Consider the following 27,993-nt stretch of genomic DNA (forward strand, 5'->3'; position numbering starts at 1 on the left):
GCTGAGGAGATCCTTCCCCAGTAGGTTGACAAGGGATTGCTAATAATACAATGGGGGTGCCCTTACTGTTTTTCCCCCTACTGATACATCCAAATCTTCTGTGTATGGAACTTCGACCACCGCCCCAGAGAACCCCTGCGTCTCCAATTTACGATTATATAGCTGGGAACCGTCCTTCACGCATACATGACTTCTCGGCTCCGGAATCTACCATAAAATTGAAGGTCGTCGATACGATTGGACATGCAAGTGCTCCCTGTGGGCTTTTCCTATGCTGGGTGTCTTGTTGTTCCCCCTTGGCTGAAAACATTACCTGCCACTACCGCTACTCCTCCATATGGGCCAGGTGTGCCATTCGGTGTCGTGGTGAAGGGGTTGTTTTGTGTGTAGGGGAGGTGTTCACTACTTTGTGGGTGTTGTTGAACATTATGTGGTCGTTCCCTATATTGCTCTTGCCCTCTGGGGTCTTGCTGTTCTCTTCCCTCCGTCCCGGGACAATCCGTATGGGCTCCCTGGATGGGGGTTCCCGCAATACTAATCATCTTGGTAAGCTGGGTTCCGTCTGCTTCTACACTCGCGTGAGAAATGTCCCCACCTCCAACAATTCCAACAGTTTCCTTGCCCCCTCTGGGTCCTGGTCCCCCATTTCCGCCATTACCTCCATATCCCTGTCCACCTCCTCGGCGCCCCCTGTACCCACCTCTCCTGTTGCTGGGGTGCCACCCTTGCCACTGCTGCCCTCCGTAGTCCTCCTGTCCATTCCACTGTCTTTTCCCTTTGTCTGCCAAATTTGCAGCCATCCTCCCCTGTATCGCTACCAATCCCTCTTCCTCCTCTGCGTCTCTGTCGTGGGGGAGTGCTGCTACAGCTGCAGCGACCTTCACTAGTTTCATTTGTATTAGTTTAGCTTCATCTGCCAGCCTTTTTTGTACCACCTCCTTCTCCCTCTTTTGATTCTTTTGCAATGGTGAACGTTTATGCTCTGTATTTCTGGCCATCCCTTTGCCTCAATGCCTGGTATTTTGTCAAGCGCTTTTTGAACTTCTTTTGGGAGCCCCCTCTTTATTATGAAGTAAAATAAGGATGTTGATTGGTCATACGGCGTACCCGTTTCAGCTCTCCACATCTCCTGCACTCTGAAAATGTAATCCATAGCCGCTTCCCCATCATTCATGATGCATTGCATCACTGACTGTAAATCTGGCGTGTCGGGGAATGTTTCCCTCAACGCATCCAAAACTCACGCTCGCACTGTATTGAAAGCAGCGCCATCATGTCTGTCACTGTCCAATGTTATTCCCGGGAAACCTGCTTTTGCCCACACCCGGTCTGATTGGTCACATACTGCTGACACAAGTAAACTCTTGACATCTCCTATGGCCAGGGGTACTCAACCGGTATGCTTCTTGAAGGCATATATCCACTTACTGGCTCCTCCGGATAGCGGGGGCAATGATTTTAGTAAATTAGCCTTATCCATTTGTGACCAGGGTATGTAATTTGGTCTTCCTGCCCCCAGATGTATCAGTGGGAGTTGTAGGCGTCCCTTGCTTCCTCTTCCAATACTCACCCTTGACCCTTTCTTTCCCACCAGGACCATCCTCCCCATCCTGTTCCTTAATCTCCCTGTCCATTCTTGTCCCATTGCTCTTCCCAATGGTGTCTCCCCAAACTCCACTAAATCACCCCCTGTGGCCATTCCTAATGTCCCAGCTTCTTGCTCGTCCTCTTCTATATCACACCATAGCTCTTCTCTCCCTTCGTCCGCCACTTCTTCCCCCTCTGCAATCCCTCCAAGGTTGTGTGCTCCCAGCTCTGCAATCCTTGTGGGCTCCTCCTGTATTCTGATGTCAAGCTGGTCAGAGATATCCTCCTCTTCTACTGAGGACTCCGTCTCTCCCAACTCCCCCTCCTCCTCACCTCTGCTTTTCCACCTGAGTGCCGGCTTCTTCTTTCCTTTGGGTCTGGGTCTCTCCTTTTTTTATGTAGATAGGGGCAGCCGCAGAAGGACGCCACAGCGTCACCTTAGAGGAGGGCTGTGGGCAATCCTCTGCAGTAGCCAAATGTGGGGAAAAAGCCAGATGCACAAAAAACCCCAATGGAGTCTCCACGGAATTCACTGTTGTTGCTGGGTTCCGGGTTGACTCTGAAGTGTATCCACGTGAGAAGTCTGGCAGATAAAAACTGACACAGGGTGATGAGACTGTAGAAAGGCGGCCCTGTGTGAGTATACCGCCAAACTGAAGACGGCTGCAGAGCAAGGCACAAGAACAGAACATAGTACAGAAGGGTCAGGAAGGAGCAATCCGGGGACAGGCGGAGGTCTGGTACACACGAGATGAGGGATGAAAACAATGGGTAAGGCCAAGCAAATCAAAAGGCAGGCCAGGAGTCGGTACACAGGAAGTCGGGAACAAGATACAACGGGCAAAAACGGACAAGACACGGGAAGGAAAGAATAACAAGAAGGAACCAGAGAAATGAAACGGAAGGCGGAAGGAACTGAGGGAACGGGAGAAACGGGAGTGAGGGCAGCAAGGAGGATGGGAGAAAAAACAGAGAGAGAAGGGAACAACAAGGAAGGGTAGGAAGATGGGCAGGAGTGAGCACAAGCTAGGGCAGGAAGCGCAGGCAACAGCAGCGGCCGAAAACCAAGGGACATTGCAACGCATCTGATAGCCGGAAGTGGGGGAAGAAAACATCCGGTGTCGGACACGTAGCAACGGGAACACTAGACCTGCACACGACGCTGCAAGGAACCTGATGGAAACTTCAATGGCGGACAACGTTTCCATCGGTTCCAAACCCGCCATCTGCCCCAAGTCGTGACACCTGAATAGTATCTCCCCCTTTTTCCACCCCTCCTCATTTGATTTATCTAGGGTGTGTGATCGGGACAATCGCTCTGATCTTGTCCTGCCTGGCTCACTTTTTTCACATATGCTTTGTATCCTTGATAGTTCTTCTCTGGCTATTGAGAGTCGTGTATCTATGTCTTCTGTTAGTTTACATATGTTCACTGATGGCGTACTCACCTGCCCACTTCTTCGGGGACAATCATATGGTGGTGGTGCTGTTGGTCGTGCTGTGGGGGCAGGGGTGCTGGTGGGCACATATGTGGGGTCACTATAACCTTCAGCAGGTGAAGACTTATTCAACAGTGGGTACAATTGGGTTACCTCTACCGATCCCTCTTTCCCCCATCCTCCTTACCACCTTCTGCTCTTGCTGATGGGGCGGCAGTGAGGGCAGGTTGATCGAGTGTGGTGTCTATTTTCTTCGGTGGTGGTATTTCCTCGAATAATCGCCACAGATCAAGTATTTCTCTCCTGTTATGAAAATTTTTTCACTTGTATTTTAGGAATATGCAGGTGGCCACCATATCCAGAACACTCTTGTCAAAGGACCCTCCTTGTGGCCAAACCTGGGGGAGACCCTCCCCCTTCAGCTCCGTGACCCACTGGTCATGGTACTTAGTTATTCTTTCCGCATGTCCCGGTAAACTTCTACAAATGTCCGCTAAGGGTGTCTCCGCCCCCATGTTTAGACCTGTGTTACTCTATTCTCTTGAGTCAATCTCTTCTATCACTATACGTGTGTAACTGTATATGTGGGGCTCTACTCACTGTCAGTTCCTAACGATCAATTTATACTCTTACTCAAACAAAAACATTTCTTTGTCAAATCTTACCAGGTCACACTTACATTGACCACATCACTTGGAAATCACTTAAATCAGTAGTAATATATATAGACAATCGATTGCAAAAAAATCATAAACACACAATGTGCACAACATACGACAGACATTCATCATACTTCAGCATACACGCATAGCATTTACCCTCCCTGCCTGGCCCTTTGCCTTTCTCTACGGCGACACCCCCTAACCCTCACACAACTTCTTTTGTGTATTTTTTTTTTATTCCCTTATGCGGACCCTGTTTTACCTCAAATTAGAAGGAGAAGAGAAAGAAAAGCTAGTTTTAACTTATTTACCGTGTCTCTTTACTTAGACACGCTCAATTTATTTTTCCATTGTTTTACTTATTCCCTGCACTAGTCGAGATAGCACTACACAGCGCCACCTTCTACCCCCTTGCAGAGTTAGGTTCCCCTCCTCTTTTCCCTTTTTCCCTTTTATATCCTAATGGCCATATGCAAAGAAAGAGAAAGTATTAGAATTTGAAAGTCCCCTGTATATCCCCAACTTATTTCCCCCTGGTCCTCTCGATTTTTTCCCCTTTTAGTATCGCTCGCACTTAATACTCACATGCCCGTCTTGATCCGATACTCTCCGGACTTGGTCCGTCCAAGTGGCACGGCCTCACACTCAATGGCCCCACCCGGCTCCGGCGAGCGGTACTAAGAGTTTTTTCAGACGAGACCCGTACCCTCTCGCCCTAACTGCACACGTCTCCGTGTACCAGTTGCCGTAGGTGGGTGGCTCCACTGAGAACGGGGCCACCTCGGGACAATTATTAAAATAAATCACGTCTATGGGGTCACCACTGAATGTAAGCATCCCCAAAAACGCACCCCCCTTAGTGAGAGGCAATAAAAGACACACCCCAGGAGGGAATGAGACCAAGACCAAGTGCGGGTGAGATCAAAAGGGTTTTTATCTAAACCAATATAGGGCATGCAAAGGACTCTGCAAACTCCGAGAGAGCTCTGTCTGACAATAGCAAAGACAGTCCTACTTATTACAAAACTACGTCACGCATGACACAAGCTATAGGGGGCACATAGTCTTAGGGATTGGGTGGTGATTGCTGGGTGGTATACATTGTATACAGTTGCTGCTCCAGGATTGGCAGACGTCTGTGCGTTGCCACGCGGGGTGGATGGGTCAGCTGGGCTCATCGGGGTGGAGTGCTGGGCCGGACATGACTTGTAGTGATGATAAGTGGCGACTCTGATACTTTGCCCTTGAGGCCACACATTTACATTTATTAATCATGCTATACAATTTCAGTTGTCTTGTAACTCTTGTAATACATTGACCTCAGATCGAGAATGAGACAGGGACATTGATATATAATAGGAAGTTCCCCAATACATCTGTTGTAAGGACACCTTAGGTTCAAACATGTTAATCCCATGAGTCCATGTGTGGGGTCACGGTCACAGGAGGGGTTACTTGATCGTCCTGTCCTGATGGGTGCGGTGAGGGATGGTATTACGATCTCTGGTACAGGGGTGGGTGCCCCCCTTAGAGGGCCATTAACTTGAGGTGAACGGTGATACCAATGGGCCATGGGGGCCATGTAACCGGTGCCCGGGAGACGGTGGGATTTAGGACCAGGTAGCTCGTAATTCAGGCTATGGAAGCCTCTGACATGGGGAGGTGGATGCTTGAAGGGGGTCCAGCAAGATTGGGAGGGTAGGCGAGGCTGTTCTGTTCAAACACCAGCTATCCCTGGCGAGCCTGGGAGGCAGGCGGGGGGAGACGACCTTTCATCTCTGAGCCTGTCTCCCTGCACAGGGCAGTGTATCGTACCATTGGCAAGGAGCAGGTGACAACACTTGGGGGCTTCTGGGTTGTGCACATATATTTACATTAGTAAGAATATAAGCTGGGTGACTTTGTCATTTAGCACAATATTTCATAACAGTTGACATACAAACATGAGGTAGTGTTAGATTGGTCGGCGTGCAAAAGAGGGCAATACATATTATACCATGATACAGTCTGGCTCCAGTCCCTTGGTGGGCCTACATACATTTCAGCGGTTCATTATTACATTATGTAAGGGGGCTGTCAAAAAGCTATCATATATCATATGGCCACTCTTCTACACAATAGCAGCAAACGTTAGTCGACGCGACAGATATCACAAAAATGGTTACCACACTTTACAAGTTGCCTCGGGGGTGGGCGGGGATAAGGGGCGCCACACAGTCCAACTTTGAGGGCTTGGTACAGAGTCAGGGCATGCAGGATTGGGCTGGTTTTGGTTACTTCCTAATGAGCTCGGTCACGACTGGGGCAATGATGTACTGCGGAAGGTTAAAAGATACAGTGTTTATTTTGTTGTTTGTTCGCGTCTGGTTGCTCGTGAGAACAAGCTCTCAGCGGATCTACCATGAGGTGGAGGCCGGGGAAGTGCAGGCCTCTGTGAACGCGGTCAAGCAAGGGTCAGGCTGCAGCTTTCTATGTGTGCAAGTTGTTCTGCCTGTGTTAGGTTTTAGCGCCTTTGACAAAATGGAGTTGTCTAGTACAAAATGGTGTCTGTGTTGTGCCATATATGTGGTCGTGCAGCCTCACGTGTCGATCCGCAGCCACCTCACCTCCCGGGCCCTGGGGCGCGGGGGCTGCCGACGAGTCATGAGTCTTCACCTGGGTAGGAGATGTAGGCTAGACGGGGGTCCTATTGACCTGCCCTCGCCTACAGTGGTCCCTATAAAAGTGGCAGGCATCCCTGTGAATCGGTGGGAGACCAAACTCTCTGGCTCCTGCAAACCACGTTATTGTACCTTATAAGTAGGGTCCCGCTAGTGGGGTGGTCTACTGTAAACAACAGACTCAGACATGACAGTTCACTGCCATTGATTCTGAGAGGCAGGAGCTGGCTTCAGGTTGACAAAGTTGCAAATTAAAGGTTGTTGGATTTCCTACCTCCTTTGTTATACTCTGCAGCCAGGCCCCACATGTGGCTGTTTGAAATACTCCCTATTGGTATGAAATTAGTGCCACCAACTGCAGGGCCTAACAAAAGAGCAGGGTGGATCCATGGAGCCATTGTCAGTTAATCAGGCTGAAACTGGCAGGGAGAATGTTGGTCCTCCCTCTTCCTAGAGATGACATTGTGCACTCCTCGGCTGTCATATTCCAACTAAATATGACAGAGGTGGACGGTGTGAGCATAGGAAAATGTGCCTGGATTAGCTCCACACATTTTCCTGAGGCTGGCCTACCATCAATCCATTTAATAAAAAAAGACACAAATCCCAGGCTAGCACACACCCACCATGTGGATGGTCGAATTCCTCACAGTCATGAGCTTGTGCTTTTATCCTGGGAATCCCTTATCATGTGGAAAATACTACAATAAACCTATATGTTAACATTATGCGGGATGCTCCTGAATCCCTGTTACATGATCTAGCAATGGTTTATAAGGAACGGAGAGCTGCCTCCTTGAATGATTGTATGAATTCTTACAAATCAATCATCCAAATTCTTAACTGTGACCTGGGGAAAACAAATGAATCCCCTGAATTGTAAAGATGTTCTTTGCACTCAGTTGGATTTATAGGGAGCAGAGGATAAATAAATATGATTTGCAGAATAATTACCCCTGTATAGAGAGAAGTATGAGATTGTTACCGTAATATGTTACCCAAGTTCCCTTCACTACCTATTGGAGTCTGTTTCTGAGAGTCACATTAAATCTTTTGCCTACTTTCATCAAGAGTCAGACCCTATAGGGACATACCTAAAGACAAGCATGTGTGCCATCTGTGTGGGTTCTCTCAGGAGCAGGAAACCATAAAACACTTACTAATATACTGTCCACAATTGCAACAGAATCGGATTGACACGTTTCTGCAGTGTGTATTGTTAGAAACCTTAAGGTGTCTCACCTGCTAGTCCCCAGGGATCTGTCATCCGTGTGGGCAGAACATGGCCATCGCTTTTGGATCTAGTTCCAGGGCGGACCAGTGCATGAGGATCGCCTATGTGAGAGGTCCTCGCGGAGTGCAAGTGGGACAGCAGATGGCGAGATGCAGTATCACCTTCCCTGTAACACCTTTACCCCATCCTACCAAGTAGGATACTTAGGAACCCAAACCCCATCCTTTACCAACACAAACACTTTCTCACGGACAGCTCACTTCTAGATAAAATGAACTAAAACCCAAACCATATACATGACATTTCCCAATACAACGGTCAGGCAGGGTCAGGCAATTATTGATCATTACACACACCTGACTTGCACCACACTTCCCCATACAAATAAAAGGTGGAGCACGAAAGCACACTCTGAGCAAGGCAAAGCACATGAGGAAGCAGCAGTTGCAAGATGGCAGTTTAATACAAAGCGAAAGATGGCAAGACCGAAGAAGATTGAAAGAAGGGAAGTGCCCTTGACCTTTTTAACAAAAACTGTTACTTTCATGAACCTTCGAGTATAGAAAAAATAAAACAAGGAATCGAGGCTGAAGAATCCTGAATTGCGTGTATTGGAGGTATCCGGGGCTCTCCCGCGTCGATAATCAAGGTGGGGAGAATAGTTTGCTGCTGTGGTAGTGTCCTTGGCTCCTACAACAAAGCAGTACCAGTGAAGTCAGCACAGCCAGTGAGTTGGGGAGACTGATACCGGACCGGTCTGTGTTGAAGCCAAGGTAGCAATCGGCAACATTGTATAGTGAAAACTGAAGAGAACAGTGTATGAAGCACATATGGCAAGCAACACAGACATAATTAAACAGCAGAAAACAAATTGAACTTTGAAGCCAAGATATGATACAATAGACATAGTTGTCTGTCACCACGTGGGTGCTCATTCGAAAGTCTCTGTTAGATATCCACTGAAAGGTGGCAAATGTTAAAAGAAAAGGAATTGTGAAAGGAAGTGGTTCTGCATCGGGTCAAACAAAACCCAGTGCACAATCGAAAAGTTTTCAATAGTAAGAATAGAAAGAAAATAGATGAAGTTGGTCCGAGCCCTGTGGAGGAAGATCAGCTAAGAGCTTTGGTTAAAAGCAAGTTTGTGTTAAGAGCTACATTTGAAATTGAAGTTGGTCCGAGCCCGGCAGAGGGAGACTAATTGTGTTAAGCAGATCTGAGCCCTGATGAGGGGGATCCAAGGTGAAGTAAATAGTGTTAAAAGGATCTGAGCCCAGCTGAGTGGGTCCGGGATGAATAGTGAATCGCCTAAACTTTGAGTACTTGTTAAAAGCTGGAAGAGGAAAAGAACTTGCTGTTTGTTTGTTGCCTCAGGCCCTCTGAGTGAAGGGACTTTGAGAGCTACAGGGACTTGGGCACAGAAGGCCCTGATGCTAATGATTGAACTGTATCCTTCTGCTGGAGAAGCTGGAGACTGTGCTAAGCTCAAGTGTACCACCTTATATCATGGTGAAAACATTGGGAAGGGAGGCCAACAGCCTGAACATCCTGACATGTCATTTTGTGAACACTTCTTTCTTTTTCGTAGCATTGTTTCCCACACTATTTGTATTTAGAGGTAAGGATTGGCAATAGGTTTGTTATTATAGGCCCTTTTATTTTGACAGACTCGACTAGGACTGCTTTATTATTATTTGATGGTCGTAGCTTGCTCCCATCTGTAGATTTAGGATTAGGTAGGCGTTTTTCAAACTCTTTTTGAAGTTTAATAAACACCCTTGAACTGTGGTTACTTGTGTCTGTCTTACTGTTGATACCATGCCTTCCTTACAGTATACAATTTTGGGGTCATTTACACAGAAGCCATTTGGGGTCAGCTCTTATATGGACAAAAGATCTGCCTGATAATTCATTTAATCAACTTCTGTAAACACATTTTTAAACTTTTAGATGAAAGTATGTCAAGACAAATCACTGGTGTAATTATGCTATTTTGTATAATGTATTTTAATAAGAATTTCCCTTTTCCCATGTTTTAACTGGTTATATGAATTTTATTGTAAAAATGGTGTAAGGTTTTTTGAAACCACACCACAATAAATATAAAACATGGATGGCTACGCCCTTGAGCACCGCTAAGGGCTTATAACACAGTTGTATCCATATTTCGCAAAACAGGAGATAAATATTCATTATTTCCATTATTTTGCACACATGAAAATATCTTTAATTTATTTGATGTATGGATGAGTACCTTCCATCAATTACAAAACGGTCCTAAAATGTCTGACTTCAATATAGACAGTCAACAATATGGTTGTTAATCAATCCAATTCAAAATGGCTGACAATTACAACGGGACCACAGTGCTGTCAAAGATCACACATGCACACAAGTGTGTATCTTTCTTCTTGTTCTCTCTTTCTCATGATTGAAATTTCACATCATCATAGTAAAATGGACACAAACGTACTACAGATATGATTTCAATGAAATCATTCATTTCAGTATTTTGGTTCCATTTTGATCACTACAAATTGTACATTCTGTCCTGTTCTGATGCTAAAAGCATTTTACAACAGTCATGTAAAAATGCTGCCGCGAAGTATGAGACAAAATGATGACTTTAAATAAAATAGTTAAGTAAAGCCTGGATGGCATTCCTTCAATGGACTAACATGACTACTACTGACCACGGGTGAATGTAAGCTATTTTGCACTCATTAAATATGATCTTTCAGCATAGCAAAAAAAAAAAGATGGTGTTTATAATATACTCCTACTCACGGTGTTATTTCGGTTATCTACACGTGGCATTATTTCTCCCCTTCACTAATCATTGATAGCGTGCTCATTAGGAGGTATGAGAAGCCCCTCGCTTCTGCATTACTTAATAATGTAATTTCACGTGCAAAGAATTGTATTGCTTGCATAATGCAATCTTACACTCTACTAGGCTTTCTGAACAATGTTTTGAGAAAGGACCTCGCTGTAGATTCGCTATAGTATTTCTAATTTAATATAGATTATTACATTTATTCTAATTTAGGGTTTTACAAATGTGCATTTATTATTTTACATTTGCATGTTACATGGACTAAAACCAATGCAGTCGGTTGCGTATGCATTAAGGGAAGCTTATCATATTGCTTAACAATACCGCACGTTTCGTAATGAAGATAGCGGAAGCTGTTACGTATCTATTTCCCATGACGTGTAAATACATTCATTTCTCAGTTTAGCGTCCATATTTATCTTCATGTCAACATAAGCCATGTTATAATCGTATAGTCGCCTCAAGGCACAACGTGTGCCTTTATTCTCACATTACAGGGTCCATAATGACTTTCCATAATGACTATGACTACAATACATTTTTGGAGTATCCTAGTATGTCCTCATGTTCAATTTCTAAGATATTTCTACATATCCAAATATTCAGTTTCCATTATGCTTTGGTATTCATGTCTTACCAGTTTCATTAATGGCCCAGTATGCTCAATGATGTGCAAGGATGCTAATCTTGACAGTACATGCATGTTCACATCATCAGTTTCCATAATGTTGTATGTGGCCCGCCCTTCTAGTTCCCATAATCTCTATGTAAGCGCAAAGTCCCTTGTTCCCTGATCATCCTATTTGCACACATTTTCAGTTTCCAAAGTGACTCAGTTTGATCATTTTTCTTCTTTCGACCATTGTCTAATTCACACTCATTTCCAGTTTTGTTAACATCCCAAATACTTTCTATATGTCTCACACATTTCCAATGTGTACATTGCCTTGGTTCCTACACATTTGTATATCTATAGTTATCCAGTTTGCACGTATTTCCATCAAGGCCCAGGATCTACACATATATAGTTTTAATCAAGAGTCAGTAGCAAATGTTTCTGTTTCTATGAAGTCCAGTCACACACATTTACATGTTCTACAATGGTTCAACATACAAAGGTTTCCAGCGACTTGATGTATCAGGTAGCAAACCATTCCATTTACCGTATTGTCCGAGTAAACATCATTTTCCAGTGTTAACATGTTCCCAGGATTACAGGTTCTATGAAACTCAAATTATCACACTTCCATAGGTTTCATTTTGCCTCCATTATTAACATTTCTAGTTTTCATGATGGTCCAGCAAACACGCAGTTATAGTTCACACGTTGCCACAGTTTGCACAGAGGGGTGGTGGCCGGGACTTGGAAGCATGGTGGATCTGTTGTATAAGGCCCTCTCAATTTATTGAGGAGGACTCTGGCCCAGGGCATAGGTCACTGCTTACCTCTGCTTCCATACACTGCATGATACCTTAATGGGGGCAAGGGAGCCCTCCGCAAGAAGATACAAAGACATTCAGAAAAGTATATTGTTAGTTGTGCATAGTACCCGAGCCATACACTCATCAGGTCACTAGTGTATTCTTCCCTAACACACTGGCAAACTACACACACACACACACCAAAATTAAATCGCATAGACACACTCAGGCAGAACCACCCACTTACACACACACTCATATGACCTCCCATGTTATGTTCTCGGGCACTACCATGCACCCATGTAAGTACTTTGTGACTCGCTTACTCTCCTTGCGCTGAGCTAGTATGTGTGTGAGTATTTGTTAGAGTTTTAACTAAGTCGCTCAGAGTCAGCGGGAGTGTCGCATTGTTATGTGATATAAGTTAGAAAAGGGGCATTAGTGTTCTGATGGGGAGGATGGACAGTGAGGACCCCGGGGGGGGGGTGGACATTGTGGACCGTATTCATTATTTTATGTATTAATTACGTGTTACGGTGTGTAGAAACCTTTCATGTGAATGTAGAAAAATATGGTAAATTCATCAACCAACATGCAGTCTAAAAACAAGCACATAATACAATGTATCGATGTAGACATAGCAGAGCATTAAGTGCAAAGATTCATTAAGAAGGTGGCTTGACCATTACATTTCTATGCTAGATTGACAATCATTTATACAATTATGTGTCACTACCTCCCTCCACCAAAACCTTCCGCTTGCTAAATAGAACATTACAAAATGGTATCAGGTAATAATATCCCTATATATATGGTCGCTGTATATAATGTCGCCGGGAAAAGGTTGTGGCGACATTATATAGGTGACCATAATATCCCTATATATATGGTCGCTGTATATAATGTCGCCAGGAAAAGGTTGTGGCGACATTATATAGGTGACCATATATATAGGGACAGGGCAGCCGGGGTTGCGGGGGTTTCCCCCGCTCCCCATGAAAAATAAAAAAAGGGTTTGGGGGTGTCTCCCGCATGTTCCATTTAATAATGTCCCCACAAAAAACGGCCATTTTTCGGCAATCTTTTTGCATGGCGATATTTTTGAGGCGACATTATTACATGGAACCTACAAAATGTGGTGGTTCCAGCACCAGTGAAACCAGAGCACTGGCACATAAGTGCTCCCAAAAGCCCTCGAGGCAGTCATTCTGGACTACTTCTACTGGCAACTTCTACTGGAGAAATAAAGGGAGGATAGGCACTGGGACATAATAATGATATGATGTGTCATTTATAACACGTGCTTCACAAATGAAGGAGTCACTAATGACCTGATGACGGTAGGATGTGCAACTGGGACCTGGAGGCAGGTATGCAATGGGGAACTAATTGGGGAGGGTGGCAAATGGAGAGCCTTTCAGAAACAGTGGGCCCAGTACCCGATAAAGGTATGAAGACTTCATGGCTAGAGTAGACAATGGAAACTTGATTGGTGAGCAGACACTGGGGATATGAAGAAGGTCAGGACCATTCCTGGTCCCTGGTGTGGGGTGTGGTGGGGTATCAGGGAGCTGTCATGCAGTGCACATGTTAAATATCTGCCACAGGTAAGTCATACATATCTTACCCTTGTCACAATCATGTCACATGCATGTCAAACTTTGAGTCACATGCATTTGGCAAGCGTATAACATGTGTCACATGGTGCCACATGCCTGTAACGTGTGTGTGCCTCTGTGCGTGTGCCTTTTGGGTCGCAGGGGAGTTAGTGCTCTACTATGGCAGGAACGCCTGTTGATGTTTACTACATTCACTGTTTCTGGGCAGATTAAGAGGTTTTATGGCCCAAAAGCAGTTGAGAAGTGCTTTTTTTTCCAAGTGGTTGAGGGGTGACAATGTTTTGTGCCAAAGTGTGCTGTTTTTTTTGGCAATATACTGAGTGCTTTGCTTTGTTATAAGGGTTCGGATACTTCTCCTGTATCCATATATCCAGACACGCATATCTGTATACATGTTTAGACTGCTCTAGCCGAGTACAGCATGTGGATACGCAGATTACTATGTACACTTACTGCCTGGCTGTCTTTTTTTTAACCATCTTGTACAATTTTTTGCAGTTTGTCCTGAGCTTTGCTGCCAGAGATGCAAATGAGAAAATGCTTCGCCCAGCAGCTCAGGCTTCTCCAGCGAGGTCGAGGTGGGTGACTTTAATGCTCCGCCGCTACTCAAACAACGTTTGGGAAAGGTACATTCAGATTTGGCAAGAGAGGATACATTTCGGGAAAACATTTATAACCCATCACAAATCTGATGTTAATTTGGATTTTTGTGTAACCTTAACTGCTGGCCTGCTATGATGCATTCCTATGTAAACAGGATGACCGTACATTTAAAGAAAGAGTCGCCTTTGCCCACGCTACACTTACCATGTTTGGTCACTACATGCAACATATAGTTTTCATTGGCATGCACTGCATTTTTATCTAAAGGTAAGACAAACGCATGTATAAATGCATGTTTCATTTCGGGTCAAATAGTGACTGTGTTTGCCCTTTTCCATAACGGAAGTCTATTTGTAAGCCTTGTACAAGCTGCATGTTCTCTTCGCCGATGCAGCGTGAGCATCTATGTGGGCTGCCTGCAAAGGATCCATGTATCATTTACATTGGAGTCGTTTTTTAGCTGTTGCATATTCTGCAAAAGCATAAGAATGTTGTTCATTCTTACCCGCTGATGTGAATAATTGCAATTTGCCAGCGTTGGCATCACCTGCCATATTTAAAGTGTAAAGAAACGCGTTCAATGGACTGCAAAAGTTATAATTGCCTGAATGTCAACATCTGCAAACACACACACCTTTTTCACAAGTGTTGATAATATATCTGTATGATCCCTGTTAAAAAAAGAAGTCTGAGAGAGGAAGAGGGATGCGAGGGGGGGCTTGGGTTTACAGAATTCACACTGTACTGAAAGGTTTTCTTCCTTCATAGACCATCACAGAGGTTGCTTGGAGCTAGTGAATGATATACTTGTGAAGAAGCTGTTTCTAGGCACTATAACGAAGCAGCCGTGTGTTTGAACCACAATGCCACTAGCCGTTATTCGCCTGAGGATTTGCTGAGCCCACAGATACTTTGAGAGTCCAGTATTTACACTTCGAGAAAGATCCCTTGACACTTCATGGTTTGCCCAGCCACAACACGTCTTCAGTCAGGATAAATCCAGCGTGGGGTAGGGGGTCGGGTGGGGGGGTGTCAGGGGTCTTTGTTTACTTAGAGAATAAGAACTCCCAGTCCCACGGGCATTTCTCCAAACACCCTTTCCTTTTTTTCTTGCGAGAGCAAATGAAAGACTCCTGTGAAAAGCACCCCGCAATAAGAAAGCCACCCCCTCCATCTAACCAGGCACTTTGGAATCATATTGCCAAGTACCCTGATAGAGTATTGAGTCACCTTTTTGGTACTATTAGCTCAGATTATTTCCAGGGAGCAACTTTCAGTTGTGATATAGATAATTAACCCATGGACCATATAGGATTAATCCCGCAAGTAACGCTGGCTGGTGAGTACTACTTCTCTGCATCTTCATTGTCTGTGCAATAGAAGCTCCTGGCTCTCCTTCTGTTCCTGGCTGAATACTCCGCGATGAGAAGAATCGCTGACGGATGCTTTTCATGTATCTGAGAATGCACCAATATGAAATGTAAATGTCCCTATGAAATGCTGACTCTTGCAATGACGTGCCTGCAACACAGAAAGGCTGCCTTTTACAACGATTTCTAGACCTAGTGAGTGGTTGCACTGGCTATCAATGCTATTAGGCACACACTCTGGAAAAACATGCTTTTTCTCACACTGGTGAGAGCTGTGAAACCATGCGGCGTGTGATGAGGAATTAACAATGATAGCAAGCAAGACAGTAGGCTTCCAGCACTCCTGCAGTGTAATCAGGGACCAAAATGCTTCTGAAAACTGTGCCGTGCGTGGCGTGCTTGGGTAAGTGGTGAGGGGACGGTAAACAGGAGTTGCAGGGGGGGGGGATCCAGACCATCATTCTAAAAACAGCTTAAAATACAGCACTGGACATCCAGAATCAGTCCACAGTTTATCAAGGCCCAAGGATCAGTCGTTGGACTGCATGGCCATTGCTGCAAATCTAAGGGATAAGTGGGAGCAGCATGTGCAAGCAGACCCCCTGCTGGTGGCGGGCCTCTGGCAGTCGTTGTAGGCGAGAGGATGCGCGCAGTATCAGAAGGACATGTGTGAATCAGCTTCAGGTGCTATACATGAGACTTTTGGAAGCACCAGCAAAAACATTTCTAGGGCAGACCCTTCACCAAAGCTCAATTAGTCTCGGTTATTGGCAACTGCATGAATTAAGCCATGTGTGCCGCCACAGTTACCAATAGTTTGCTACAGAAAATACACTTTGGGGTTGCTCTCTTTTCCACTCAAGTCTGCAATTTGTTTTTCTATGTAGCTTTTATGCTGAGCTGTAAAAGGAATGTTGCAACAGGTCGACTACAGGTTATCTATCTGCCAGTGGCTAGTCGTGATCATCAAAGGAATACTTTAATTTGGTCACATTGACAGATCAAATTACTACCCTTACCTGGTGAGCACATCATATAGAGAGCCGTAAAAAGAGTAAGGGCCTGATTCACATAAGCCTTTTACAAAGGCACAATCCCATTGAAAAATGCTCCGTGAATCAAGTCTGAAAACGGTTTGACTCTGGAGCAAAATAGTTATGGCAGGAAAACGACTTCTTCGTCGTCTCTGTGGCATAAATGGAAGAAACATAATTTCAAGAGACTCTCCATTTCCAAGATGGCGCTTAGCAGCTCTGTTGGTCTCAGACTGCCTTATGCATTCTAGTGTTCTCCCAAGATGGTGCTCACGAAATGCTGCTGGAACAGGCAAATCGGAATCCAGATACACTGGATGGATATAACCCACTCCATGGTAAGACTGATGCAAGCTTCTTACTTGCAGGCTTTGACACTCCTTAATTCTTTCTCCTTGCACCTTTCCTCTCTCCCTCCTGCCTCCTGGTTTCACCTTCTACCATTTCCTTTGCTTGCTACTATTCCGATCCTGTCACTTCCAAGCTGCCATCCACACTTCACTGTCAAGCTGCAAAATGCCCAGAGTGTTTTTCCCTTGTCCACAGCCTGGAGATTGCACTTGGTTCTGTGTCATTTTAGACTGTTGTTTTTTCTTTGGTGTACGGCAATTGCATTCGCTGGTGCTGGTCATCAGGTCAGTGCTTGCATACTTCCCTGATAAGTTATTGAAGAGCTAACTGAAGCTAGGGTGACCAGACGACCTGTTTTGCCGGGACTGTCCGGGTATTTGCACCTCCGTTCCAGATTCCTGAGACTTCTTAAAGTTTACAAACACTGCCCCATGATTTGGGGGTTGGGTGGATAACACCCTGTTTTTTGGCCCAATGTCATGATTTTTGCATCGGTTTGACCAAAAAACAGGATAGTATTCACCCAATCCGCAAATTCCAGACAGGGTTTTAAAACTTAAAATAGTCTCGGGACCCCAGGCACTCTCCTCACTCGATTTTCACCCCCTCCCACATACCTTCCTCTGGGTCCCAATAAGCGTTCTGTTGCTTCAACATGACATGGGACAGGCCACCCATATAGAAGTAGGACTAGTTTCACCAATGAAGCTGTAGTCCTACTTCTATGCGAGTGGCCTGTCCTGTTTTTTTATTTTCAAAATCTGGTTACCCTAACCCAAGCTCATGAACAGATTCCTTTAGTGGCATTGAGCGCAAACTAAAAATGGCATGGTCAATCAATTCATTAGAGCACACTTGCACCACCTGGGGGACTTCCCTGGAATACAAGCATGATTCGACTGGATGGCAAAGGTCTTGTTTATTGACTTGCCCAAGAAATCATGTCCAAATGGGTCTCATTGACACAGCAACGGTTTTACATTGTCAAATTTCAAATGTAGACCACTTCGCTGAGAAATACCTCCTTGCATAACTGGCAAAGGTATTGTTCGAAATGGACTAAACCTAGGCGTTTTCACTGACTACCCCCAGAGTCTTTAAAACGAGGCACCTAAACGGAGGATAGCACAGGGGCAATGCGCTGGTTTGGACGCAAGACCACGCAGAGCAACAGAGGTTCGAATCCCGGATCTGTGATTAGAAACCAAACTCGGGTATGGTATGAAGTGTGTTATAATTATTTTTTAAATAAACAGGTTCTGGCACCAAAACAAAATCACCTTTGTAATTATTAATTGACATTACTGTAAGATAGATGTTTCTTTACTTTAAGGCTGGCAAATGTTCTTGCGTTTAGCGTATGAAATACGTTCTTGTAATTATTAACACTGTACCACAGGGTTTTCATCATTTCCATTACTCAGTGTATTAAATGCGATTGATTTATACCCAACCCCCATTTTTACTTATTTATTTATTTTATATTTCGATGAGTTTGCTACTAGAACAACTTTAATGAACCCCGTTCAGACTTGCTTTTAATCACTACCTGCAATTCTTATAAGCTCAAATTCTGACTTGAGGTGCCTTTCCCTTCCTATGCAGTGGAGGAGAAATCTCCATAATAGCAGACTGGATGAACAATTGCACATGTAATTGATAACATTGGTAGCATCAAATGGACTCATCTGTACACATTTGCCCAAATTCACATTTTTATCTCATTTCCTTGTGCAAAGTCAGGGACGTCATTTGGGGGTTGCCAGGGGAAGCAGATGCTACCCCTGGCTCCACCTATGCTACCCCTAGACCTGTCCTTGCTACCCCTGGGCCACTGGATGAAGAGGCGTTGCCAAGAGCAGATATCTGTGTTGCACCTGAAAAAGGCAGTTGTAAATGCAGCTAAATGTGCCACAGCTTTTTTCACCTAGAATCTCGATAACGTTATCTGGAGAAATAACAGGGATGCAGGACAAGAGATGAAGCCGCCATCCCCAACAGGTTAGCAGTGAATTAGTGAAGAATCCCTGAATGGTTGGGTTCAGAGGCGGGGCTGTCTGTGCAGTTCATACCCAGTACTGTAGCAACACGAAGGGTATGGGGGCTAAGTCTAGCTAGCAGGGAATGGGTAAGAGCAGCCTGCAGTACTCAGTGACAACACAGCATGAATGCAAATGTCATCAGTGTTTTTTTCGTGTTGAGATGGGTGCACCTCAGTGGCTTCTGCCAGCAATCCTTCCTGGGCACTGTGTGACCTGACCCAGATCTGCCAGACCTGCATCACAGGCACACTGTAGCTAGACAGACAGTGAGATCATTAATTTACACGAAGTTGACCACTGCCTTTGAAATAAACCATCTGTTGCTTCCTCAAGCAAAATAATATATAGTTGGAAGGATAGCTGAGGGGCAACTCCTCACTAATGATGCCACACCGGGCATCATTAGTGAGGAGTAGCATAGGTCTGTAGGACCAGACTTTTCCAGGTGTGATGTCATGGAGATGCTGCTGCTGCTGCTGCTGTTTACATTTTTAAATAGAATTTTAAAAAAGCGTGCAAATACTGTGACCTGCAACACATCCTTCCCCTCTACCTCCCATATAACAACAACAATTGTGAATGACTTACCAAAACAGAAAGGTAAGGTCTGGAAGTTTTCAAATCATTCACAATCACTGGCACAGCTCTGAGCAACCCTACAGAACATTGTTTTTCTGGTTGGCCTTGTGTTGGTCAGTTGCTGTTTCCAGTCTGTGGCCAGACATTTGACAGGCACTGGATGTATGCGCTTTGGGGATTAGGCCTCTTCGAGATGCTCTGTCTGTTTACAGTTTAGCCTGAGTGATGTACAATAGTCCAGGTTGTTGTGTTGGACGTCTGCTTACATTCACAGTCATTTGCTAATGTGGTCCTATAGGTACTGATATTAACGCTACATATGGTGATTCATTCTTTTATGAAATGTATATCATATTACATTGATTTAGCAACCATATTTTTTTGTTGTGTACTGAGGAACTATGATTTGTGATGTTACTTCCTGTTATGTCAATGGGTGAAAGGTTGTATGCTATCACTTCCTGTGATTTCACTTGGGGCGGAGACAGATGACATCACATCATGTGATGTCATCAGAGGCCAATGGTCATGTGATGTCACTTCCGCTACCCCTGGTATTTTGTTGAAATGACGTCCCTGTGCAAAGTGTACTCACAAGAGGAAAAAAAAAACACCACTTTTCATGTAGAGGAACCCACAAACATAAAACTGCTTGTGTGAATGCCTTTTCACAGGCAGTGTAAGCCCACAGGCAAAATGTGAGCAGCAGTCTTCCATCCACGTGGGTCCCTGTGCCAAATGACTATTTAGGTAGTCCTTGCTGCAAGTCATTACTGTCACAGGCCAGACATTCCTCTGATTGCAGATCTCCTGAGGGGCCTGTGTCAAAACCCTGCTAGATGAAGGATTCGAAGGAGCACTTTGCTCCTTGCATCACACATCCTGCATGCCTCATGACTTACCATATTCAGGGTCACATAAAGTCTCAGCACACATTCAATAAAGCAATAAAACCTGAGGATGGTCGCTGGGGGGAATTACCGGTCAGGTAATGGCTCCATAGCGATAGTTACAAGCCAGAGTGAAGCAAGGGCATTAGCGTAGCCCTTGGGGCATTACTCAACCAGAAGTGTCCCCCCCCCAGGGTTCTATTGCTATTAGTACCGCGGCACGTCGTGTCGGGGTACTAATAGCATGTGTTCACGAGTTGAGAAATCGCATTGAAACCATGTCTCAACTCGAAAGAAAAAAGCAAAGAAAATAGCCACCAGGGATCGGGGAGAAGAGACTATTTGTGAGAACGGACTATACATAGTCCCTTCTCCCTTTCCATGGCAACATAACGAGCAAAGCAAAGGAACTCCATGGGAAGCAGAGCTCTGGAACTGCAGCCGGTGAGTCTTTGTCAGCCGGGTAAGGACCCGGCGAGGGGCAATCAGATTGTTTGTAAAGATTGTTTGAAAATCATCAAAATACATTTACAATCATACAATGAAAGACACTAAAATACATTAAATTAATTCCTAGGCTCTATATCTATCACAAACACATGATAGATGTAGAGGTTAGAAATTAATTGTATGTGTTTTAGTGTCTTTTATTGTATGATTGTAAATGTATTTTGATGATGGATTTCTTTCCATTTTGGTATTGTTATTACACGTTTGGTTCACTTTTGCACTTTCACTATATATGATTTGTATTGTGCCCAAAAAAGGTTTTTAAAAAAAGAAGCAATATGGAGCAAAAGAGCTATGAGGAATGACAAACATTGGGCTCAGACAACTCCCGTTATAAATTGAAAGTATATAATCCATAATTTGGGCAATGCGAAACGCCTTATACAAAATGTGTAATGAGTTGTATTATTAAATAACTGTAAGCTAATTAGAAGGGAAACAAACTGTGGACACCAAGTATGGGTGACCATATGACACGTGAATTGAATTGTTTTGAAAGCCTGATATCAGGACATCTGTATGTTAAGCGTCTGGCCCTTTGAAACACTATTCAGTTGTATAAGCACCTTACAAATGATCAATAAAACAAATAAAATAAAGATGAAGTGCAGCAGCTGGTAAATATGTTCTGGGGTCAAGAAGGTATGAGGTTACAGCATATGTGAGTGGATTATCAAGAAACATTATAAGACTGTGCACGTAAATATTGTGAGTGACTGACTTTCAAACACATTTGATGTGCTTGTGCAACTCTGCTGTTTGTGTGGTCAAATGAAAGTAGAATTTTCATGTGACTTTTCACAGATGGTCTAAATTAACTACTGTTTGAAGAATAATTAACTATGATACTGAGAAGGAGAAATTCAACGAATAACATAACATGTAAGACACCTGTTCTTGGATCCTCATCCTATGAAGACATAAGTATGCAATGCTGTTGCTTTTCAATATGGTAGAGTACTATATGCATACAGAGTGACAAGATGAAACTCTATGATTTAGATGGTTCCATGCTACAATAGCTTTTTGATCAAATTTGGCTATTTCTTCCTGTGCTATTTTCTGTTTAAAGCTATCTGCCCAAGTCCATACCGACCACACTCCCCCTAAGCCTTCCTCTTTCTATCCATCTTCCCCATATTAAAGTTATATACTTTCTCTACATTTATCCCTCTCCTGTCTTCCCAATTAAGGGGACAATTCAGAAAGAATACTGTTTTTGTTGCCAGATACACTAGGCGTAAACCACCCATGTGTCTGATCCCCAAACAGTATTCGCAAAGAAATCGGTTGTTTCTTACTGCTGTTTGAAAAATGATGTAAGACTCCCATGACTCCCACCCTGACACAGCCCTCTCCATGCTCCACTCTGCTATATCTGATACTCTTGATATCCTTGCCCCTGTTATGAGAATCCGCCTGAAGCCCAAAGCCAAATGTAACTCCTGGTATGACTCGGATCTCGTCACCCTTAAACGCTTGTGCAGGGTGGTAGAGAGGAAATGGAGTGCTTCATGTTCATCCTCTGACAAACTGGCCTGTCGCCTGCTCCAAAGGCAATTCCGACTCTCCGTTCTCACCAAGAAGAGAGCCCTTACTCAAGCCCGCATCACTGCGGCATCTAACAATTCGGCTGAACTCTTTAAAATCTGCAAGGAGCTGGCCAACCCTGCTGCAGTCTCTACCTCTCCTGTCCCCTCCCAGGCCCTCTGTACGGCACTGGCCTCTCACTTCATTTCTAAAACTCAGGACATCCTGTCCTCACTCTCCTCCCATCACCTCCCCCCCTCTATTCCCTGCCCATCCTCTGTTCCTTCTGCAGCCACCCCTCCTCTCTCCTTCTCTACCTTTCCCCTTTTTTTCTGCTGATGAGGTTTCGAGACAAGTCCGATCTATGAAAGTCTCGTCAACACAGGTCCACCCCTGCTTCTCCAAAACTATTAAGGACCACATCGACTCCTTGGCTCCTGCCCTGGCTGACTTCTGCAATCACTCCTTCGCCTCTGGAGTCTTCCCATTCCCTCTCAAGCACTCCCTTGTGCACGCCCTTCTTAAGAAACCCTCTTCTGACCCGTCCTGCCCAGCTAACTTTCGCCCTATCTCTATCACTCCTTTCCTGGGCAAGCTCCTGGAAAAACTTGCCATCTCCCAGCTTAATCTCCATGCGGAATCTGTTGGTAGCCTTCATGACCATCAGTCTGGCTTCAGAGCTGCCAGAAGCACGGAAACTGCTCTCCTGAACATCCGTGAGGACCTGCTCTCGAACCTTGACTCTAACATTCCATGTGTTCTCATTTTGCTTGATCTCTCGTCTGCCTTTGATACTGTCAACCATACCACCCTGCTCAACCGTCTCCGTGATAACCTGGGTATCACTGGTCAGGCTTTGGATTGGCTGACCTCTTTCCTCTCAAATCGATCCTCCCAGGTCCAACTGGGGTCTTTCCTGTCTGACATCTTTTTCTCTACCTGTGGTGTCCCCCAGGGTTCTAACCGCTCTCCCTGGCTGTTCAACCAGTATCTGGCACTTCTCGCCCACCGCATCGCTGCTCTCTGCCCCAACTTTCAGTGCTATGCGGATGATACACAGCTCATTTTCAGGCTACCCTCGGCCTCCTCTTCTCCTTCCCTCATCTCTGACTGTCTTTCTGCTATCCAGGAATGGTGTGCCGCCAACGACCTCTGCCTTAATGCCAGTAAGACTGAGATTCTACTCATCTGCACACCCACTCCATCCTTCCTGCAGCTCTCTGGCCGGCCTCTATTGGCCCTCTTCCTGCTCCTACCTGCAAGGCAAAAAACCTCGGGGTCATCTTCGACTCCACACTCTCCTTCTCTCTTCACATTTCTGACGTTTCTAAGAAGTCACACTACCAGCTGCACCTCCTCAGAGGTATCCTTCCTTTCCTCTCCTTCCCCCAGAAGCTCACTGTCTCCAGAGCCCTGGTTCTCTCGAAGCTGGACTACTGTAACAGCCTCTATCTAAATCTGCCTGCCTCTACTCTCCACCCTCTGCAACTCATCCAGAACAGGACTGCAAGACTTGTCCTTGGCCTCAAGCCCAGGGACCGTATCTCCCCAGGACTGAAATCGCTACACTGGCTCCCTGTGGCTGTGAGGATTAAGTTCAAAACCCTCTGCATTGTCCACAAGGCCTTCTGGGGACTGGGGCCAAATTACCTTCAACTCTCCCTTCCTAAATATCTTCCTTCTCGAGCACTTCGCTCTTCCGCCTCCAACTCCCTCAGGGTCAGCCGCTTCTCCAAGCAATGAGTTGGGGGGAGATCTCTCTCCGCAGCAGGGTCCTCCCTCTGGAACAGCCTTCCTGCCTCTCTGAAACTTGAGGAGAACCATCTCCGGTTCCGGAAGCACCTCAAAACCTTCCTCTTTGCTTGTGCTTTCTCTCTCCCTCTCCCCTGCTAAATCACTGAAACTGTACTGAATCAGCAACTGGGCCACTCACCAATCTCGGTCCTTGGCCCAGCCACTCTCCCCTGCACTGCCTTCCTGGCAACCCCTGCACTGCGGGACTGTCTCTGTATCCCTACAGCCCCCCTTCCCAGCACTTGTCTGCACTTATCTTGCACTTGCCACCAGCTGGCCCTTATTATTTATCTTGTTCATTACTAACCCTGTACTGCACTGTCCCCTCTCCCTTCCCCCCTTGCACTTTTCCCATCCCCCCTACCCATGCACTTGCGCGATCTGAATGACACAAGGCCTAGTAGGACCGTTTTCTGTCTCCCCTTTGTTCCCCCCTCCCTGCCTTGTCGTGCCTTGAAACACTTGTGTATAGGCGCGTTACAAATGCTATATCATATCATATCAAGATTCAAAACAAGGGATCTACTTACACACAGATTTGGTGGTTTGAAATTGAATCGATGTCCACATAGTAATTACTCCATGTCAAACGGGAAAAAAGCTACATTTTGTTATTTTGTTTTCATTACCCCAAAATATGTTTACACCATATACCCCTACATACATTGTACATTTGCATACACACACATCTAAAACATTCAGGTGCAGCATAAATGTGTTCACAAATGTCATTAAATTATTACGATAATTTAGAAGTTTTTAAAATAAAAGTAAATTTATGCTTTTGTGGGTCTCTTCCACTTCCTATGTAGACACCGCTGTGACACACTGTACACACCAAGGGAGCATCCAATTTTGCTGGGCTAGGAGTTACTGATGCATGTTGCACAGTTTTGCATAATTTAAGCCAAAACCTATGCTAGTGGAAACGTCATAAATACTTATGTGAATTGCTCACTGGTCATTTGGGGAATTTGTAGTAAGGCACTCATAAGTAAGCTATAATATTTCCAATGGCCGGTCAAGTGTAGCCCTGAAATAAATAAACGTGCCCCGATGTTTAGCTGAAGATTGATCAAAACCCACGTTTTGGTCACATCATTAGATCTACAGTCTGCATTCAAAGCAAACTTGACTATCCAATTGATCCATTTTAAACACTTCCATTGAATGTTACGGTATCCCCCCTTTGCTTCGCCAAAAAAACATCTTCAACGCAGTGTTACAGCTCGTGCAATCTATATTTCGATACCATTATTTCTCTGGTAACCTATCTTTCACTGATTAGGGTAAAGAATTACAACTTCTAACAGTAATTCAGTTAGCCCTGAGGCAGTGATCGACCCAATACAAGTTCAAAATTAATGGACTGAAGTACATTTTCTTAAACATAAATTATATTTCAACATTAAATACAAAATATGGTAACGTTCTATTACCTCCTCCATTTGGGTTGAATCAAAAATAGTGATGTAATATTTGTGCATAACCAATATAGCTGTCTATTTCCTTGAATATCGGAATTTGAAGGTACATACCTGCCCTAATGATTGTCTGTCTAAACTGGCACTGCCGATGTATATATGTTTTCTGTCAACAACCCAAAAAGACGCGTGGAGACGACCTTCCGTGAAAGATGTCATGTTCAGATAATGTAGCTCTGCACCTATAAATAAAACATATTATAAAGCAGTTAATTAAAAAGCTTAAAAGAGTTTCCATTTTTTCCACATTATTTTAGTGTCAGGAATCAGTGAGCTTCCACAGAAGTAGTTCAGCGGAAACGTATACATGACCACTGTTGCCCTCAGCTGTTCGGGCACTGAAGGGTTTGCACAGTCATTCTATGATATGATATGATATGATATGGCATTTATAACGCGCCTATACAGAAGTGTTTCAAGGCATGACCAGGCAAGGGGGGGAACAAAGGGAGGACAGACAACGATCTTACTAGGCCAAGTGTCATTCAGATCGCGCAAGTGCATGGGAAGGGGGGAAAGGAAAAGTGAGCGGGGGAAGGGAGAGGGGAAAGTGCAGTACATGGGAAAAAGTGGAATAAATAAGAAATAAATAAACGGCCAGCTGGTGGCAAGTGCAAGGAAGAGCAGACAAAAGTGCTGGTAGGGGGACTGTAGGGATACAGAACAACGGTCCCCAGGTGCAGGGATTGCCAGGGAGGCAGTGCAAGTGGGCAATTGACAGGGCCTGGGCCAGAGATCAGAAAGAGTGGCCAGGTAACCCGAGCAGTTTCAGTCAGGAAATCAGCAGGGGAGAGGGGGAGAGAAAGCAGAGGCAAAGAGGAAGGTTTTGAGGTGCTTCCGGAACCAGAGATGGTTCTCTGCGAGTTTCAGGGAGGCTGTTCCAGAGAGAGGCCCCAGCCGAAGAGAGTAATTTGCCACCAACTCGTTGCTTGGAGAAGCGACTGACACTTTGGGAGTTGGAGGCGGATGAGCGAAGAGCTCGAGAAGGAAGATATTTAGGAAGAGAGAGTTGAAGGTATTGCGGCCCCAGACCCCAGAAGGCCTTGTGTACAATGCAGAGGGTTTTGAACTTAATACTCGCAGCCACTGGGAGCCAGTGCAGAGATTTCAGTCCTGGAGAGATACGATCCCTGGGCTTGAGGCCAAGGACAAGTCTCGCAGTCCTGTTCTGGATAAGTTGCAGAGGGCGGAGAGTAGAGGCAGGCAAATTTAGATAGAGGCTGTTACAATAATCCCGCCTTGAGAGGACCAGGGCTCTGGAGACAGTGAGCTTCTGGGGGAAGGAGAGGAAAGGAAGAATACCTTTAAGGAGGTGCAGCTGGTAGTGACTTCTTAGAGATGTCAGAGATGTGAGGGGAGAAGGAGAGAGCAGAGTCAAAGATGACCCCAAGGTTTTTAGCCTTGCAGGTAGGAGTAGGAAGGGGGCCAAGAGAGGCCGGCCAGAGAGCTGCAGGGAAGGAGGGAGTGGGTGTGCCGATGAGTAGAATCTCAGTCTTACTGGCATTAAGGCAGAGGTCGTTGGCGGCACACCACTCATGGATGGCAGACAGAGAGTCAGAGATGACGGAAAGAGAGGAGGAGGCTGAGGGTAGCCTGAAAATGAGCTGGGTATCATCCGCATAGCACTGAAAGTTGGGACAGAGAGTGGCGATGCGGTGGGCAAGGAGTGCCACGTATTGGTTGCACAGCCAGGGAGAGAGATTAGATCCCCTGCGGACACCACAGGTAGAGAAAAAGATGTCGAAGAGGAAGGACCCCAGTTGGACTTGGGAGGGTCGGTTGGAGAGAAAAGAAGTCAGCCACGCCAGAGCCTGACCAGTGATACCCAAGTTATCACGGAGACGGTTGAGCAGAATGGCATGGTTGACAGTGTCAAAGGCAGAAGAGAAATCAAGCAAGATGAGAAACCACAGGGTATTAGAGTCAAGGTTGGTGAGCAGGTCTTCATGGATGTTCAGGAGAGCAGTTTCCGTGCTTCTGGCAGCTCTGAAGCCAGACTGATGGTCATGAAGACAACCAACAGATTCAGTGTGGAGATTGAGCTGGGAGATGGCCAATTTCTCCAGGAGCTTGCCCAGGAAGGGAGTGATGGAGATTGGGCGATAGTTAGCCAGGCAGGAGGGGTCTGCAGAGGATTTCTTTAGAAGAGGGTGCACAAGGGAGTGCTTCAGGGGGGAAGGGAAGACTCCAGTGGCGAAGGAGTGGTTGCAGACATCAGCCAGGGCAGGGGCCAGGGAGTCGATGTGGTCCTTGATAGTTTTGGCGGAACAGGGGTGAACCTATCACCTCCACGAGGCTGAGCTCTCCGATAGCATCTGTTTTCTTTCATCCCTGCTTACCTTAGCCCATT

The 27,993-nt window shown here is 45.3% G+C and overlaps 1 protein-coding gene across 2 annotated transcripts in view; it reads right to left on the minus strand.

Moving 5' to 3' along the window:
• The window catches only part of PLD5 (phospholipase D family member 5), a 1,748,035-nt gene that overhangs the window by 789,292 nt on the left and 930,750 nt on the right, over positions 1-27,993 (minus strand). For both annotated transcript variants that reach the window (XM_069607944.1, XM_069607945.1), the window contains one exon: positions 25,698-25,825. In XM_069607944.1, coding sequence (XP_069464045.1) covers positions 25,698-25,825 — 128 coding nt within the window. The remainder of the gene's footprint in view (positions 1-25,697; positions 25,826-27,993) is intronic.

The sequence above is a fragment of the Ambystoma mexicanum genome, chromosome 4q (assembly GCF_040938575.1).
Source record: "Ambystoma mexicanum isolate Mex_15411 chromosome 4q, UKY_AmexF1_1, whole genome shotgun sequence".
Taxonomy (NCBI): domain Eukaryota; kingdom Metazoa; phylum Chordata; class Amphibia; order Caudata; family Ambystomatidae; genus Ambystoma; species Ambystoma mexicanum.